Below are 18,955 nucleotides of genomic sequence, written 5' to 3'. Positions count from 1 at the left end.
TTTACTTTCAGTACAGTAAATATAGCACACTATCAGTTTAATGGAATAGCAAACAAATTCTAACATGTGGTGTTTTAATGAAATACATAGTAATCACTTGTGTTTTCTAGCTCATGTATACAATTACAATAAAATAACAGTAATGAATGGTGATGATTTCAGTTCTATGTAAGCAATGGAAGTGCTCTGAGATAAACTGATGAAAAGTGCTATATAAGAGCGAGATATTATTTTCAAGCAGCTGTGCATCCCTATTTTGGGAAAGCATAGTTGTAATATTTTAATCCCTATTCACCAGATTCCTCCCACCTTTGTTGTTGTTGTTGTTGTTGCTGTTGCTGATGATGAGAATAAAAGCAGACGCCCAAAGAATTTGCATTTGTTAGTTCTTTCTTTAATAAAGCAGGTTAGACATTCTTCCAGAGTGAAGATACAAATTTCCACAACTAAATGAATACCTAGTCAAAATATGGCGACTGCCTTTCCGCAGTAAGGTATGACTGACATTACATGCACAAGACTTGAAACAATCATATGGTACAGACTTGAGATACAGTACAATAAGCCTCAAATTGGCTCAGGTATATTTTTTAAAGTCCCACATTAGTACTTATCTGTAATTTACAATGCATATATTTTCTATCAGATTACATGTTATCCATGAACATTATGAGCAGGTCATCGTTGGAAGAAAGAATAATCCTGTGTTTTAAAATGGCAATTTCTTCCTTGGTATAGTAACATAAGGCAAGATAGGGTGATTATCTGTCATTTTGTCCGAACTATAGCTATTTGGCTTAATGTATATAAAAAAGTCTAATGACATTTCCAGTATGATCAAACAGCAGCCACAAATGGTATTTGGAATGTAGAGGGACATGGTATAACCAAAGTGGATTCATCTAATGGGATTCACTCAAATCTAATTTGTATTAATGTCTCTCTACTGCTGAGGATTTGTTCAAATCCCATGGCACAATAGAAATTCAGCCAACAGGGAGATTCACTGATTATTACAAACTTGTGAGTTTTAAAAAAGTTTTATACTTTCAGCTTTGCTTAAAAATTTGATGTTAATGACATAACCATTAAATTTAAAGAATAAGAGAACTGTACAAATCACATTCTTTTATGGCACTGAGACTGTTCAAGAGAATGACAATGTGATCCCTGGAGTAAATGGACAGAAAACAAAAGAATGCTTAAAAAAAAGATTAAAAAATAAAGTGTTTTACCCCTGCCAGACTGCTGTGGTCACTGAAGATTTTGTTTTTATGGTACACAATACTTCTTGATTCTCCGGATCTGCGTAACACTTTCCCCAGCTTTACATATGTGCTTCCTGAGCAGATTCACCTTTGTGCCTCATCAGCAACAACTCTAGCTGGAAGGGGTAATGCTAGAAAAGCCTGAAGGCTCTAAATTAACAGCTATTTAATCCCCTGACAATCGCACAAACTCAGAGATACAAAATAAACCTGTACACAAGCATGCAGGTTAAATCCTGAAATGTTTTTTTGTGAAGATGTAGAAATGAGAGGATTAGAATTAAACCAACATAAAAACCCCTCCAAAATGTTACGCGTTTAAGATCTTTCAGCAAAACAAACAGCCATCATGACTGTGCGGTACCTCAACCTGTCACGCACATGATGCTAAACCTGCTCATAACATTCCAGTATTTCTTCATTTTACAAGGCACAAATAATTTTGGAAGAATTATATGGTGGCTGTCGAATGTGTACGTGTGTGGCAGCTACCCTGTAATTATGTGATAATTACCTTTTCATTTCAGTCTTCAACACTAGACCTTGTAAGAGCCAACTACAGTATATCACATCACCTAACTTTGAAAAACTGTATTTAACTCCAGTTATTTGCAGATGAATTGATCATTGTATGTACCATTTATTAACAACATAACATTTGCCATGCAATTACAAAGTTATTGCATGGTAACACTGTATGTGTCCTGTAAAATAAAATCCTACAAACGTGGAGGGATTTTGTTGTTGTTGTGTATATGGCAATTTAGTAGCATTCTTTCTATAAGTGTATCTCCTCAGAGCTGCTGAAAAAGTAGGCTTCCATTTATTAATAATTTCTTTTTGTTACTTCCAAAGAGTTTAAGAATGATCATGGAATGCAAAAAATCCCACATGTATTATCAGATGCATTCCACATTTCATGGGAAAGAGATTTCCTTTTCCGAATAGAAAAACAATTTAGAGAGTTAATTAGACTCTTGACCTCATTGAACCACTGCCTTTTTCTTGACCAGCAATGGGGAAGATCATGTCATTGTATACAGAGAATACATGGTTAGTAGCATTGCGATATAAAGTGCTTTTAATTATGAGTGCCTCAGAGCTCTTTTCCTCCTTCCCTGGTAAGTTATGTTCACCTGATAGCTGGAAGCTGTTTTAATTCAGTCTGCTCAGATCTAACACCATCAGATGGTTAAAATTTCCCTAGCAAACCACTGATTTAGACATGTTAATCTCATTAAACAATAATTCTTCCCAGGGAAAGTGAAATTAGTCAATATAATTAGGGATAAGAGGAGAAAAAAAATATTAGGCAAAAAGAAGTAGGACTCTGCTGTTCAAATCCCCATCCTTTCCAAAATTTGCCAGCTGGTTCTACTTTAACACAGTAGTGAGGAAGTCTTAAAAATGGGACACAAACGTGTGTCTTTAACTTGTACCAGCTATTATGGGATTAAAGATAAAGAACTCAGGACTCTTCTACTGAGAACAAACCTGGTGGCATACTAAATCAGAGCAAGGGCAACTTCCTTTAGCTTCAGAAGGAAAGATCAAACCCAATCAAGCTATCTGCAAAGGGAAGTTTTCATCTCTCCATTAGCAGCATATACATTTTCATCTCTCCATTAAATTGTGAATCTCTTTTAGACACAGTAGTAGAAGTTCTTTCATTTTATCGCTCTCTTTTGTTGCAGACACCCCTAGGAATCCGAGAAGAGTTCTCCTTTGCCTTCTCTCCTTATCAGAGTAACAAACAAATTACTCCAGCAAGGTGGATGATTTTCAACAACTCTGTAATTTGGAATCAGTCTCCACATCATTTTCATTTTCAAACCACATCCACTCCTTTTCACAGCCATGCCTCCAGCATATTTCTATACCTCAGAACAGATGTGTTGACTGAGATCTAATGTGATACTTCAGCAAAAGTCACCACTCAGATTCCTCTGGCGAGAGGAAAAGGAATCTCATAGTCCCTTGGAATTCAGAACTCCTGTGGGACAATGGACAATGCTTCTAATCAAATAAATGGGGATAACTCCAAGTCACATTTCTAAGTGAATTATTTCTTAAACTGTAACAGAATTGCAATGAAGGAAAACTACAGCACCATCCATCATGAATGGACTTGATTCTTATACATAAATGAGGCTGTACAGTTCTTAAAACATTTACAGAAACAGATTCCAAAGGAACACTACTCCAACACACAAACCCCGGACCACCTCACTCAGAAATATTAGAAGTCTTTTAACTAGTATAGATTCAAGCTTCCCAGTGCTTTAAAGAGGCTATTTTAGATTTAATTTGGTGTTCTCCCATACCTGAAGTGCTGGTCTTATCTTTTATAGTTTCTCTCTACTACTACTAGTCAGAGGTTTTTTCTGTGACTCCAGTAATCTTGATGCCAGTTGCTGAACCAGTTGCTGAAGGATGCTTTGCATCTCTTTGATTTGCCTCCCCTTATTTTCTACCCATAATCTCTAGCGAAATAGTTCCCTTCCCACCCAGCATAAGCCTAACCTGGCATGTGGGAAAAAGTAAATGTATTAATTGTAGTTTTGTCTCCTCTTCTCTGGGTATCCATTAGAATATATGCTACAGGTTATTCTATGTGGTGAGAAACTAAGTAAATAGTACTATCGTTCTAGAAGGCGCTAAGATAACCCTACAACTAGCAGTAGTTGTATATTAGATCTGGATACTACTGCAGCTGTTAAGGTAATCACTACAAAACCTTTATACTCTTTGGAGGGTTGCAATATACTTCCTGTACCAAATTTGTGCTCTGATCGATTAGCTAGGCGTTTAGCAGCTGAAATGGGTTACCTTTATATACCTTCTGTCCTTCTGAGTCAGTCATCCAGCCCTATGGAATCAAAGTTATTTCAGCTGAGGTTTAGTAACTGACCTCACAAGCTCTCCAAGCTGTTTAATTAGATGTCCAAGGGGCTGACAATAGTGAAGTCAGAATCCTTGCTATTATTGCTATCATCATCATCAGGGCTGGAACTCAGGTTACTAGAGGAGGCAGAAATGGAGCCCATGAGTGGATCAGAAAAGACCAAAGAAGGAGATGGAGCTTCATTCTTTGTTGCCGCCTCCTTGTGTGTCTGAAGTGACTGCAAGTGCTCAGAGACAGCACCTTTATTTCCCTCCTCTTCTTTGGAAACCAGGATATAGTCATCAGTGCTTCTGATCTCTGAATTTCCGCTTGTTTCAGCTGTTGCCTGTGAGACAATAGCATGGAAATGATTTAGACTAAGTGGCAAAACTAAAAACCACATCTTTATTTTAAAATCTCTATTATACCCACCATTGTGATACTGGACATAGGAAAAATAAACAACCGTTGCCAACAACTGACATAACTCAAGTCTACTCTGACTTGTATGATCTCCACCCACTGACCTGACAAATACCCTTGGTACTTTAGATGCGCAAACAGTTAAATTCAGAGTATAAAAATGTATCTTGCACTGTGTCCTAAAGATCACTAAACAGGACCCTGGTTAGATACATGGAAGGAATTAATTCCAGGCTCAAAAGCCCCCCTATGAAGAATGACCCAACGCTCATCTCTCAAACCTCAACCCTGGGGAGAAACAGCAAGAGGAATCTGGCTCATTGCAAACATTGCAGAAGGGCAGATGAGGGAAAAATTATGTTTTTCAACTAACAAAACAGCAATGGCTAAAAGTACTTGTTTACATTGCATGAAATATAAAGTTGAGAGAGAATAAAAATACATCACCAGGTACTGGAGCCTGTACTGGTGCTAAAGTACTTCTCTCTCACATTACTGCACTTCCCTATAGTTCTACGTAACTAGGTGATCTTGGGATCTTATAGGTATATTATGGTACTGAAGATTTGACATTTTTTCTGTTGGTTGATGACCTAGTATTAGAGAACCGTTGGCTTTTAGAAGTTAGTGTAAAATGACATTTTGGAGAGTGATCTGAATCTCCACCTAGCCCATGTGGAGGCTTGTTCACCAAACTTTTACACCACCTGGAATAAATGCAGTCCTCCAAGAGGTCCACGATTTGAATCATGAGGCTTAATGGCATATCCAGCAGAGCAGAAATTCTTTTATTAGCAAATTTGTAATCTGTTACCTTGAATGGATGGCAGACTATTTCCCCTTTCTTCCATAAGAAACATTAATATCATATTCCTGTACAGGAAGCAGTTTGTTCACCTACCAGGGATCATGACTGGGTGCCTAGTCAATTTCATACAGCTGCCACTGAGTAAGAATACAATCTGGCAAACAGTCTGACATGGGATAAGCAGTGACTCCTTGTTAGCCTGAGGTGAGATGAACTTGATTCTAACTTGTTAGATTCACAGTAACACAAGAGTGACAAAAGGGAAAAGAAGCGGAAGGAGCAGCTGGAGGAACATATGTGTCAGTTATGTAAGGCTCAAATAGACAATGGTGTGTTAAGTAGGGGCAACTCCATCAACAATGATTTTTCAGGCAAAGTTATATTTCCCAGCATAATGTAACTTTAGGGTAAGAGATGGGAGGCTTTGGTAGAGGGGAAAAAGAATAAAATAAAGGATATGGAACAGCGTGAATGAGATAGAGACAGATTAGTAATACAGTACCTAAAATTATGTGCATCATTAAGGTACTGGTGATCCATAACTTGCCTTTAGGTATCCCATGGGCTCTTGCCAAATTTATTTTACTGCAGTTACTGCTGATAGCCATTTCCCATTGTCTCTTGTTCATTACACAAGAGTACTCTCTTGAAAGTCCTCAGTCCATCAATGGATTGGGAGGACTGAAGTACAGGATATATAGGAAACTTATGCTACTAGCTATTATGTAAGTAGTTGCTACAAATTATTAAAAATTAACAAGGCAAAATATCAGCTGAGTGAAAAAGGTCAGAACAAAGAATTGTGACTCAGTACCTCAAGAACAAAGAAAAGTTTGTATTAAAGGGGTTCCAGAGACATTTCCACTATCAATATGGAATATTTTAAAAAATTCTTGCTTATATAACTTTAATATTAAACATTCTCATTTTTATTTGTATTTTCTTCTATAAATAAATTACCCATTTTAATACTGTCTCGCCAATACAAATTGAAACATCTTACGTTCAGTGTAGCAACAAAAATATGACATAAATCACAAGCAATAACAACAATTCATTATATAACTAATGGATCTAAAAAATTGACTTTAGCTGAATACTGTTGCTAATCTTTATATGCACACATCCCTTTTAAAATAACAATAATTAATTTTCCTTCAGATGACCATTATAAAATTAATATAACCCACATTGAACAAATTATTTTTAAGAGTTCCAAAAACTATTTAGTAAGTTCGTAATGTAGTTAAAACTGACTGGTTGTAAATTTCCTACTCTTTTTGTGAATTTAAAAAAAATGTTTTCAGTACTCCAAGAAGTTACAAACAGATCTAATTTACAGACAGAGGCACTACACTATATAAACACCTTTTTTATGATGAAACATTTTTCTTTAATTACTGTTTTTGTTTCATCTGATCTATTTGAATTACCATCTTCATCATCTGTCAGTTAATCAGCTATCATGTCTAGGGCTCTGAGAACACAGACAGTGTAAAAGAACGGCTCAGCTCCAGAAATTAATCAACAGTTTCCTGCTTGATTCTATGGACATTCATTACAGAGGGCCAGATTAAGGTCTTCTGGGGCTGTAGGTTCCATTCCAAATTTCATGGCCTTCTTTTTCTTTTGACAACAGTAATGAAAGCTATTTTAAACACCCCTAGTTGACGTAATCCACTTTCCCCCGTTCTTTTTGGAAGTCCCTGACACACAGATACAAATTTAATTTTGAGCACTGAGTGTATTTTATAATTCCAGTCTGATGGCATCATATTAGCCACTATTTCAGTCTTCCCAGCACTCTTGTCCAAGATGGCTGCTACCCTAGGGAACCAAAGGCATTACCTAGCAACACACTTACAAATAGGTTACCAGTGCTAGCGATCTTGAAGATATCTGTAAGGCAAACAGGCTGACTTCTTTAAGGCAGTGAACAGGCACCGCCTTAGCTAGTTCTACTGGGGGCCTGCTACTGCAGTTTCCTAAATTCTGAAATGTGCTGTTGCCTAGTTGGACAAAAAGAAGCATCATCTCTTAGCTTCTTTTCTTTATGGTTATGTTCTTCAATTTTTAGGCTACCCAAATTTTGGGCCCCTAAACCTGCGTTTGGTAGAAGTATGTACCCATTCCCTTCAATATGATATAAAGGCTTGGTATAAATATAGGTCTGTCTTTAGAACACACTATTGATGCTGGTATTTCCAGAGGTAAAAATATGTCTCCCCACTCCTTGCTCTGTCTGTTTCTCTTTCAGGAAACTCGTACTGACATGAACCATGTTTTCTTCCATCTGCTGCCACTACTGAATAAATGAAAAATGACAGAATTATACTTCCAGTAGCTTTTGAAAGTTAACAACCTTTCGCCTGGTGCCATATGGCTTCTCCAAAAATTTTTTCCTGATGAATATCAGCTACTAGTATCAGGCTTATTTCAATTGCCTGCATACTGTGAACTAGCTAAAGCTAACAATAAGAATACATTTTAAGTAAGCCTAGAAAAACAGCAGCAACTCATTTTTCTCCTTCTTGGGCTAGTTAAAGGAAAGATAATGTGTTAATTATACAATATTTAGCAATGCAAGATTTCTATTTATCAACTGTATTGCTACTGAAATTAATGCTGTACATCTTATTTGAGGCTTTTTCTTATTCCACTGCAGCACAGAGTTAAAAAATGGAGCATTAGAAAAAAAAAGAAGTCCTCCTTATGTGTGTAATTCTTTATAAAATGTCAAGTGCTGGAGCAATGTGCCACTATGCCCAAACATATATAGTAGAGTGGTATAAATAATAATATTTAGCTTTTATATAGCGTTTTTCATCTTTGTATTGCCAAGTGTTTTCTTTACAAAGGAGGTCAGTATCACTATTCCCATTTTACAGATGGGGAAACTGAGGTACGGGGTGGGATGTAAGTTTCTTTTTTGGTTAATGAAGTGACAAATGACCAGTATCTAAAAAACACTGAAAGACAATGGGCCAGATTTCAATCTCATTTAAACTAATATAAATCTGCAGTAACGCCAATGAAGTCAACTGAGTAACACTGGTGTGAGTCTAGTGTAGATGAGAGGAGATTTGGGCCCAAAATATTTTCCAGAGGTTCTGGAATATAAATGTAATTTCTACATAACAGACTCAGCAGCCATAAAAGGCCAGACTAAACAGAATTACACACATTATTGCACTAGGAAAAAACCCACAAATATAGTAAAATTTATTTTGCTGGAAGTACATTAAATAGGAATGAAACTAAAGCAACACAACGTGTTCTAAATAATTAATGTTTAGAACTTTTAAAACTTTCTGCTGTATTCAGAAAATGCTTCCAGCTTGACCTGGAAACATCGTTGTAGCACATTACCCTCATTAAGACTAAAAAGCTGGACTGTGGTCCTGGTTGGAAAAAAAATAATTAATGCTCTCATTTCTCAGGCTACTAAACTTAGCAGTTTTTATCTTTTAATTTTCATTACACAAGGTCAAAACGTCTTCTCTTTTTACTTGATTGTACCTACTAAAGCAAAACACAATGTAGCCAGAAACAGCAAAGAATGCTGGGGTATTAATATTTCTTCCCAACAATAAGCAGTTCTAAAACTAATTTCTTATTTTTGTTACTATAATAAACTGATGCTCATTACTATAATTGGAGCTCCCAGAAGATGAGATGAGAGAAGGCTAATAAGAATAAATGCACTGTACCCTAAACTGTAAATGTACCATAATCTGCAGATATTAACCATTTAAAGCTCAAAACCTTATTAAATGTTTTATCAGGGTTAGATTGCACAACCCTTACTCACATTTGCCAGCAGTTTCTCATGAGTAGCCCCATTGATACCAATGTGAGAATAAATCGTTATCAGCCTGAGTAATGTTTGCACAATCTAACACAGCATGTTGTGTTATACTGTATCTTTCATTTTATACTGTGAATCAATGTTAAGGATTATTAATAATAAGGCATCTGCCATTTCAATACTAAGGCACAAATATTTCTTATGTAAAGAGTGAGAAGCTATAGTACCAAAATAAGGGCTGTCATTAGACATGCACTCCCATATGCAATTCCATTGTGTCTGTGCTGGTCCCAGGATATTAGAGCGACAAGGGGGGGATGAGGTAATATCTTTTATTGGACCAACTTCTGTTGGTGAGAGAGAAAAGCTTTCGAGCTTACACAAATCACAGATGTCATTACTGCTTTAACTGCTTTTGTTAAAACCAGACTTTTTTGCCATATTGAAGGCACTGGTTAAACCCATGTTAGCCCATATGTACTCCAGTGGGCTACCAATGGTTTAATCACTGCCTTCAATATGGCAGAAAAGCCTGGTTTTAATAACCATGGTTAAAAGCAGTAATGACCTCTGTGATGAACTGGGAGTTCTTTTTGTACCACTTCTGAACTTTGGATGATTATATGAAATTGTATCATGAAATTACTGTGTCATGGAATACTTATATGTATGGGGATCCCCAATGAGTTAGCAGGGTTGTGCCATGCCTCTGCCAGGCCAGAGACAATGGTGATTAATCAGCACTCAGCGATAGTTTATTCAAAGTAAAACACCTTGGGACAATAGGTTTGCTCTACCTGCGAGAAGACACTTTCTCCTCTTGTCTGAAGGGAGGGGAGCAGTGGAAAGTTACCAACAAGCTGAACAAAAGAAGTATGTGATCCCAGCCGGAGTCTATTAAAGGACTCACAGGGAGGAACTAGGGGAGAGAGTCATTTTGCACCAAATTAAGACAAGGGAGGCTGCTGCAGTGGCAGAGTAGGCAAGGAGATGGAGGGCCCTGCTTGCCTGTTGGAATATAGATGGTCCCCCAAGGATCCCAAGAGAAGGATGAGCCAGAGAGGGATGCTGCATTTAGGATGTTTTATATGATCTGTACTCTCCTGTGCTTTATCTGTTAAGAGCACCCTTAAGTACAGGTTGATAGATTGAGCAAAGTGTGTGTGTGTGGGCCGCTTCACAACTACTGTGGTGAACCTGAGGGATTTAAATTGTGAACCAGAAGCTTCACACCTTTTGGGAATGGAGTTCTGGGACGGGGTGTGTTAAGTACTAGGGAGTCTTGAAGGGGGGCTAGGCAGCTGGACAGAGGGTTCAAACACTCAGAAAAGGGGTGCAGTTACAAGATCTCACCCTGAGAGTGTGTGTAGGGACTCCGAGATTGGGGCAGTGGCTGGACTCTGTTCAGATTCCATGAGCTTAACACGCCCCTGAGGAGCTAGAGCAGAGAGGCTTGGATTCCCCTCACAGCAGTCCTAGCAGGTGGCCGCGAAGGGGCGTTCACTAGGATCCGTGACAACATCCATTCTAAATGAACTTGTAAACAAATGTAAAAGCCTTTTATCTTTGCATCTAACATAATTAAGTAAAATAAGATATATTTTATTTTTAATATTGAAATATGATTTTAAACAGCAGTTAAAAGCAAGGAAATTTTTATTATAAAACCACAACATCCTGTTTCATTAGGTTTAGGTAAGTAATTCTTCTTTCTATTTCCTTTCATTCACTCCTTCAGCACTGCTGAGTTGATTCAACAAGCTGTAGTAGAAAACTGAGCACAGACTAGACTGGACCATGGCAATGATAATGCTGTTATTGGTTTCCCAGTGTTGTTGGTATTGATACTGGTGCTGGTGTATGGCAGATTTAACTTCAGAACTCTGCTGATGTGCTCTTATTGGGAATTATACATTAATCTGCATACATAGTTATTTGTTCATATAAGATCATAGCTCAACTAAATGACAAAAAACGTGTGCTATGCAACCTTGTGCTACCATGGATGGAAATAAATCTATTGCCTTGTAACCGTATGTTTTTCATGTGGGATGAAAGCATTGTATTGATTCAAGTAGAAAGCCAATACAGAAACCTCAAACAACTGAAAGAGAATGGGATGTTAAAGTGATCTCCTAGCAGTATCTTTTTTGGCACTTGAGGATAGATACATTGGTGCAATGCAGTAATCAGCTGTTGCATAACGGAATTCTAGAGGACAGAGGCAATGAGAATAGTCTACCCAAAGGAAAACATTTGCCTTCAATTTTTAAATCCCCAGCACCAATAATACCTTTATAACTCTCTTTAAAAATATATTTTCAATCTTTTAAAATATGAAACTAATTTACTGAGAAGCAGCTGAGATAACTATTTAGAAAAAACAAAAAACAACTGTACTTGATATACCTATTCACAAAGAGCCCAATCCTGCACCAATGTAGTCAATGGGAGTTTTGAAACTGACTTCAACGGGAGTAGGATTGGGCTCAGAGCCTTATCTAGCAGTGAACAACATTGCCTCCTTTCTGATAATGGATAATTCAAACCCTGGGAAGACTCATTCATCTAAGGGAGCTCTAGGTCTTATTTGCTATTGTATCAACTTATAAACAAAGCTATTTAATTAGAACAAATTTTTTTACATTGCATTCTTAGGTAAATGTCTGAATCTCAAAAAAAATTATTTTAATTGTCACAAGACAATTCATGAAATTTTAGGAACTTTTGAAAAATGTTCTAAAGATGTTTATTGAATGCCACATTTTTTCCATCAGGATATCAGCAACTTGGCTGAAATGGATGTATTTACCTGAAGCGTTGAGAGGAAGTGTTGCTTTGCCATAACAGATCCTTTTAGGGCATCGCCCATCTCCTTGTTCTGACTGCTGGAACAGTAATGATCATCTTCTATTGTGATTTGCTCATTCTCTTCAGCCTCCAGCTGGCTCTGGTTGAAACGCAGGGAACCCTTTAGAATATCCTTGATCTGTTTGCCGAACAGGAGGAAAAATAATTCAGAACATTAGGAAAAATCTAAAATATCTGAAGCTTGGGCTAATGTACCCAAAGCAGACAGTCTGCCTTTCATGCACTATGTTTTTTGTAAATTATTTACTATATTTTTTGAAGAAGAAAACAATATTAATGGTAATACTTGCACTGGTTAAAGGATCAAGCACCAGTGAAATGGGGTTCTACCAGAAACTGGAAAACACAAAGTACCTAAGATATTTAAAAAGAACAAACCACCTATGCGCTCTCCCCAACACTTAGATAGCTGACATACATTATGGTATTCCAGTTGAAAGATATTCTAGAGCTAACCCCAATGAAATAGTTCTTCGAGACAGATGCACCTTGTTTAATAATATTCTCATTAAAGGAATGTAGTACTTTTCCCTCAGATCAAATTACATACAAATATCAGCTTTTTTGGTACAGAAGACAGAGGCATGGATACTGAATACAGTGTATGTTATGCATTGGAGGAGTGATGGTTAAAGCCCAGAACTGAGAATAAGGCCACCATAGACTTCCTGAAATTGGGACTGGGTAGGAAACTTGACCTCTCTTTGGCTCAATTTCACCTCCAGAAAAAGAGGATTTGTAAAGCTTAATATATTAATATTTGTAAAGTTGAATTCGGTCAATATCTGTACCTGCTTCAAGCCTGCCAGGGATACCAGAATTTCATCTTCTTTCTCCAAGTGTTCCTGTAATATGACCTCTTGAATATTTCCTGCAATACAAAGAACAATATTTTCCTAAATGATCACTTAGTACTTATCTGCCAGCAACTTACAGTCAGCATGAGCATGCTCAGAAATTAGCACTATGTCTCATGCAAACAGTCACACACATATAGACCTACAGCTTGGCACCTTTACTTATTGTAGAAGCGGATTAAAAACTTGGCTAGCCAAATCTATGCACCAGTCAGAACTCCCACAATAATGTTGTGCTATTACAAGATTTGACTGCCAATTGAATTAATCAGGACACACAACAGACATACTATTCCTGATCCCTAGAAGAAAGCTGATGGCTATAACCTTCATGATCTCCACAGATATTAAGTTAGCCCTGGTCTACACTACGAGGTTAGGTTGAAATTAGCCGCGTTAGGTCGATTTTATAAGCGATGCGGCTACACAACCAACCCCGTTCCGTCAACCTAGAGGGCTCTTAAAATTGACTGCAGTACTCCTCCCCAGCGAGGGGAGTAGAGCTAAAATCGACCTTCTTGGGTCGAATTTGGGGTAGTGCAGACGCAGCATTGTGCAATTCGACAGTATTGGCCTCTGGGAGCTATCCCAGAGTGCTCCAATGTGACCGCTCTGGACAGCACTTTCAACTCCGATGCACTAGCCAGGTAGACAGGAAAAGCCCTGGGAACTTTTGAATTTCATTTCCTGTTTGGTCAGCGTGGCGAGCTCAACAGCACAGGTGACCATGCAGTGCCAGAATTGCAAACGAGCTCCAGCATGGAGTGAACGGGAGACACTGTATCTGATTGCTGTATGGGGAGAAGAATCTGTGCAGGCAGAACTCCGATCAAAGAGAAGAAATGCTTATATATATGCCAAAATCGCACAGGGCTCGGTGGAGAGGGGCTTCACCAGGGACACACAGCAGTGCCGCATGAAAGTTAAGGAGCTCAGACAAGCTTACCACAAGACAAAGGAGGCAAACGGTCGTTCTGGGTCAGAGCCCCAAACATGCTGCTTCTGCATGTCATTCTAGGGGGGGACCCTACCAGTACCCCACCACTGTCTGTGGACACCTGCAGGGGGGGGGGGAGGGGAGAATCTCACGCAAAATGGAGGAGGATTTTGTGGATGAGGAAGAGGAGGAGAAGGAGGAGGAGGAGAATTTGCAGCAGGCAAGCAGAGAATCCATTCTCCCTGGCAGCCAGGACCTTCTCATCACCCTGGAGCCAATACCCTCCCATGGTGGGTTCCCGGTCCCTGAAGGCAGAGAAGGTGAGTCCACATTTGTAACTAAACTACAGGAGTCAAAAGCAATTGTGTTTAATGTTTGATTTGCCCTGAAGAATTGGGATGCATTCGTGGCCAGTACAGCTACTAGAAAAGTCTGTTAACGTGTCTGGGGATTGAGTAGGAATCCTCCAGGGACATCTCCATGAAGCTCTCCTGGAGGTACTCTGAAAGCCTTTGCAGAAGGTTTCTGGAGGGCTGCCTTATTTCGTTCTCCACGGTAGGACACTTTACCACGCCAAGCCAGTAGCAAGTAGTCTGGAATTATTGCAACACAAAGCATGGCAGCGAATGGTCCTGGGTTTTGGTCGCATTCATGCAACATTCGGTCTTTATCTTTCTGTGTCAGCCTCAGGAGAGTGCTATGGCCACCTGGTTGAAACAGGGGAATTTTTGTAAGGGAACAGTAAAAGGACCCCGTTCATGCTGGGCTGTTTGTGCTTGGCTAAAAGGGATCATCCTGGAGAATAGCCACGCGGTGGGGAGAGGGCTGTGCTACACATCCAACCGAAAACCGCAGCCCCCTCCTTTTAAACGGCAAATCCAACCGCATTGCTTGCTATGGGAAAGGAGGGCGCTGCAGTTTGAAACCATTCCCACATGTTATGAAGGTGGAAGAAGCCAACCCCATGTACCTTTTGGCTTACCATGGCTGCCTGGAAACCGAATTCTGTTGCCCACCCGTGTGTGATGTATCACCATACCAGCAGGCGCTCAATATAAAAGGCAAAATGCGACCTTGTACCTAAAGCACATGTGCTGTCTTCTGTGAATTGCTTGATTCACTGTGAAAGAGTCTCCCTTTTGTTCTCAGAAATGTATCTTCTTAAATTTTACTCTCCCTTTTTATCGCCCGTGCAGGTGGAAATGTTTCTATGCTCCCCCTATCATCTCTGTCCCTGAGCTTATCGCAGATTAGAAGGCGAAAAAAATGCTCTCGCGATGACATGTTTTCAGAGCTCATGCAGTCCTCCTGCACTGATAGGGCACAGTTGAATGCATGGAGGCATTCAGTGCCCGAGGCCTGGAAAGCATTCAGTGAGTGTGATCAGAACACGCAGGAGGAGATGCTGAGGCTAATGGGGGAGCAAACGAACATGATCAGGCATCTGGTGGAGCTGCAGGAAAGGCAACAAGAGCATAGACTGCCGCTACATTCATTGTATAACCGCCTGCCCTCCTTGTCAAGTTCCATATCCTCCTCACCCAGACGCCCAAGAACGTGGGGGAGCCGGGGGGGCTCCAGGCACCCAGCCACTCCACTCCAGAGGATGGCCCAGGCAACAGAAGGCTGTCATTCAAACAGCTTTGATTTGTAGTGTGGCTACAATAGGCAATGTGGCCTTGTCCTTCCCTCCTCCCCCAAACCCACCCCCACCCCACCCAGGCTACCTTGTCAGTGATCTCACTTTTTTTTTTTTAAATAAATAAAGAATGCATGGATTCAAAACAATAGAGACTTTATTTCCTTTGCCAGCTGTGGTCAAAGGGGTGAGGGGCATTGGCTTACAGAGAAGTAAATTCAACAAAGGGGGTGGTTTTGCATCAAGGAGAAACACACACAACTGTCACACGGTATCCTGGCCAGTCATGAATTTCAAAGCCTCTCTGATGTGCAGCACACCTAGCTGTGCTCTTCTAATCACCCTGGTGTCTGGCTGTTCAAAATTGGCTGTCAAAATTGGCGATTTGCCTCAACCTCCCACCCCGCCATAAACATCTACCCCTTACTCTCACAGATATTATGGAGCACACAGCAAGCAGCAATAACAATGGGAATATTGGTTGCACTGAGGCTAACCTAGTCAGCACCAGCGAGCTTTTAAATGTCCAAAGGCACATTCTACCACCATTCTGCACTTGCTCAGCCTATAGTTGAACTGCTCCTTACTACTGTCCAGGCTGTCTGTGTATGGCTTCATGAGCCATGGGAGCAAGGGATAGGCTGGGTCCCCAAGGATAACTATTGGCATTTCAACATCCCCAACGGTAATTTTCTGGTCTGGGAAGTAAGTCCCTTCTTGCAACTGTTCGAACAGCCCAGAGTTCCTAAAGATGCGAGCGTCATGAACCTCTCCCGGCCATCCCATGTTGATGTCGGTGAAACGTCCCTTGTGATCCACTAGTGCTTGCAGCACCATTGAGAAGTACCCCTTGCAGTTTACGTATTGGTTGGCAAGGTGGTCCGGTACCAAGATAGGGATATGCGTTCTGTCTATCGCCCCACCACAATTAGGGAACCCCATTGCAGCAAAGCCATCCACTATGACCCGCACATTTCCCAGAGTCACTACGCTTGCTAGCAGAAGGTGACTTATTGCCTTGGCTACATGGATCACAGCAGACCCCACAGTAGATTTGCCCACTCCGAATTGATTCCCAACTGACCGGTAGCAGTCAGGCATTGCAAGCTTCCACAGGGCTATCGCCACTCACTTCTCAACTGTCAGGGCAGGTCTCATCTTGGTATTCCTGTGCTTCAGGGCGGGGGAAAGCAACTCACACAGTTCCATGGAAGTGGCCTTATGCATGCAAAAGTTTCGCAGCCACTGGGAATCAACCCATACCTGCAACACTATGCGGTTCCACCAGTCTGTGCTTGTTTGCCGGGCCCAGAATTGGCATTCCACTATCAACCAGCCCCACTGCCATCATGATGTCCCAATTGCCACAGCCCATGCTTCCAGGAACATCTGTGTCCATGTCCTCCTCACAATCGTCCTCGTGCTGGTGTCTCCTAGCCAGGTTCTGCACATACTGCAGGATAATGCGCGAGGTGTTTACAATGCTCACAACAGCAGCGGTGAGCCGACCAGGCTTCGTGCTTGCCATGCTATGACGTCTGCACGGGGTAACTCAGGAAAAAAGGCGCAAAGCGATTGATTGCCGTTGCTTTCAAGGAGGGAGGGAGAGGAGACTGACAACATGTACCCAAAACCACCCGCGACAATGTTTTTGCCCCATCAGGCATTAGGAACTTAACCCAGAATTCCAACGGGCAGCGGGGACTGTGGGATAGCTACCCACAGTGCACCACTCCGTGAGTCTATGTTAGCCATGGTATTGAGGACGCACTCCGCCAACCTACTGCGCTTAGTGGGGACATACACGATCGACTATATAAAATTGCTTTCTAAAGATCGACTTCTATAAAATCGATCTAATTTCGTAGTGTAGACATACCCTTAGAGAATCTAGTCAGCTGGCTGCTTCCACTTTCATCCCCATTCAGGTGTGCAACCTTCCTAACTCGATCCTGGAAATATTTCAGGAAGCACTTAGGAATATACACAGCAATAGTATCTGTGGACCCCTTCAATTCATTTAAGTGTGCACTGTGCAATTCTAGTTCTGCTAGTTCCTAATGCCAGCACTGATGCAACAGTTCCCTGGTCCTTGGGTACCAAGAGTGAAATCCTCACCTCTACTCCCTCCCCTTTATTCTGGGTAAAAGAGCCGGAGCAGAGTAAAGGGAGCTTAATAGTCTTATATCTGGCTGGAGAAGGAAGACAGCTGAAAGTCTGTTCTTCAAGGATCCCCCTTGCAAGCCCTGGCACAGGGGATTTACTCAGTCCAGGATGGATATTTCAGAGGAAGTTCCACAGTACACAGTGCCATGGAGATTTTGGGCCATGCTGTAGCCCACGGGGCAGCCCAGAGAGGCTACCATAACTCAGGCAGGCCCCCAGAGCTGATTAAACTATGCCAGGAACCTCTCCATCCACCTTAACCCTCCACTCTCCCTGGGCTTTGAGTTCTGTGCCATGCCTCTGAGGCACAACACAGAACAACAAATTTATGCTTGACACCTGCTGCATTGGAATGCAACGAGGGAAGGGAAAAGCTTCTCTGTGTCCTTCCCCACCCCACTGTACTAAGCTTTATGCAAATCTACCCCTTTACTGGCATTCATCTGGGAATAATGCTTTGCTACTGTGAATAATGCCATCATCCTAAACTCTTGCTAATAAAAATGTTATATCACTAACACCATGCCCTGTCATCATCAGCATAAAAAAAACAAAAACGAAAAACCCTGCATGTTCAGGGCAAGAATGAATGAAAAGTCAAAGCTTTTGTTACAGACATGACTGACAGGGATAAAGATGGTGGTGGTGTCAAAAGTGACTGAATATGGGACTGCAGAAGGTTTCATAGGACAGAAAAGGAGTACAGTTTGGCCATGTTAAATTTAAGATTAATACATGCAGAATGAGATGAGAGAGAGTAGGGATGCGATATAGAACTGGGTCAGAAGAAGACAGGTTAAAAAGGCAGATCTAAAAGACATTGGTGTAAAGATGGTAGTTCACATCGTTGATGGTAACTGAGACCAGATCAGATCACCCAGAGATGGATGTAAAGAGAGAAGAAAAAGGGACAAGTGTGACCCTTGGCACCCTTGTATTCACTCCCTGCACACTAATACTATTTGTACAAAATATGTCTTGTGAAATATATCATATAAAAGCTAGCAACATGCTGGTTATTAAGATCTTTGTAAAAATGTATGTTTTAACTTCACATGTGAAGTTAAGAATGACGTTACTAGAGCATGTTTAAGACAAAGATATTCCAGCCTAGGTAAATTTGATAAATAGGTCTGTTCTAGACAAAGAAACGTGGGTTTACCTCAATTACATATTAGCTAAACCAGTGGGGTTATCTTGAGCCAGAATGCGAGAGACCGAACTAACATGGCTCCTGAAACCCAGAGAGAGACTGAATCCCCAGGAGGCCTTCCAGACTTGTAAGAAAAAGAAA

At 40.5% G+C, this 18,955-nt stretch overlaps 1 protein-coding gene across 1 annotated transcript in view; it reads right to left on the bottom strand.

The window, feature by feature from the left end:
• Positions 1 to 4,204: 4,204 nt before the first annotated feature.
• TBC1D5 (TBC1 domain family member 5) overlaps positions 4,205 to 18,955 on the bottom strand; it is a 491,706-nt gene continuing 476,955 nt past the window's right edge. The window contains exons 23-25 of the mRNA XM_065398859.1: positions 12,854 to 12,933; positions 12,004 to 12,180; positions 4,205 to 4,498 (exon numbers count right to left, since the gene is read on the bottom strand). Of these exons, the coding sequence (XP_065254931.1) occupies positions 4,205 to 4,498; positions 12,004 to 12,180; positions 12,854 to 12,933 (551 nt within the window). The remainder of the gene's footprint in view (positions 4,499 to 12,003; positions 12,181 to 12,853; positions 12,934 to 18,955) is intronic.

This window comes from Emys orbicularis, chromosome 2, assembly GCF_028017835.1.
Source record: "Emys orbicularis isolate rEmyOrb1 chromosome 2, rEmyOrb1.hap1, whole genome shotgun sequence".
NCBI classification, from domain to species: domain Eukaryota; kingdom Metazoa; phylum Chordata; order Testudines; family Emydidae; genus Emys; species Emys orbicularis.
This window is presented reverse-complemented; position numbering and strand designations above follow the sequence as displayed.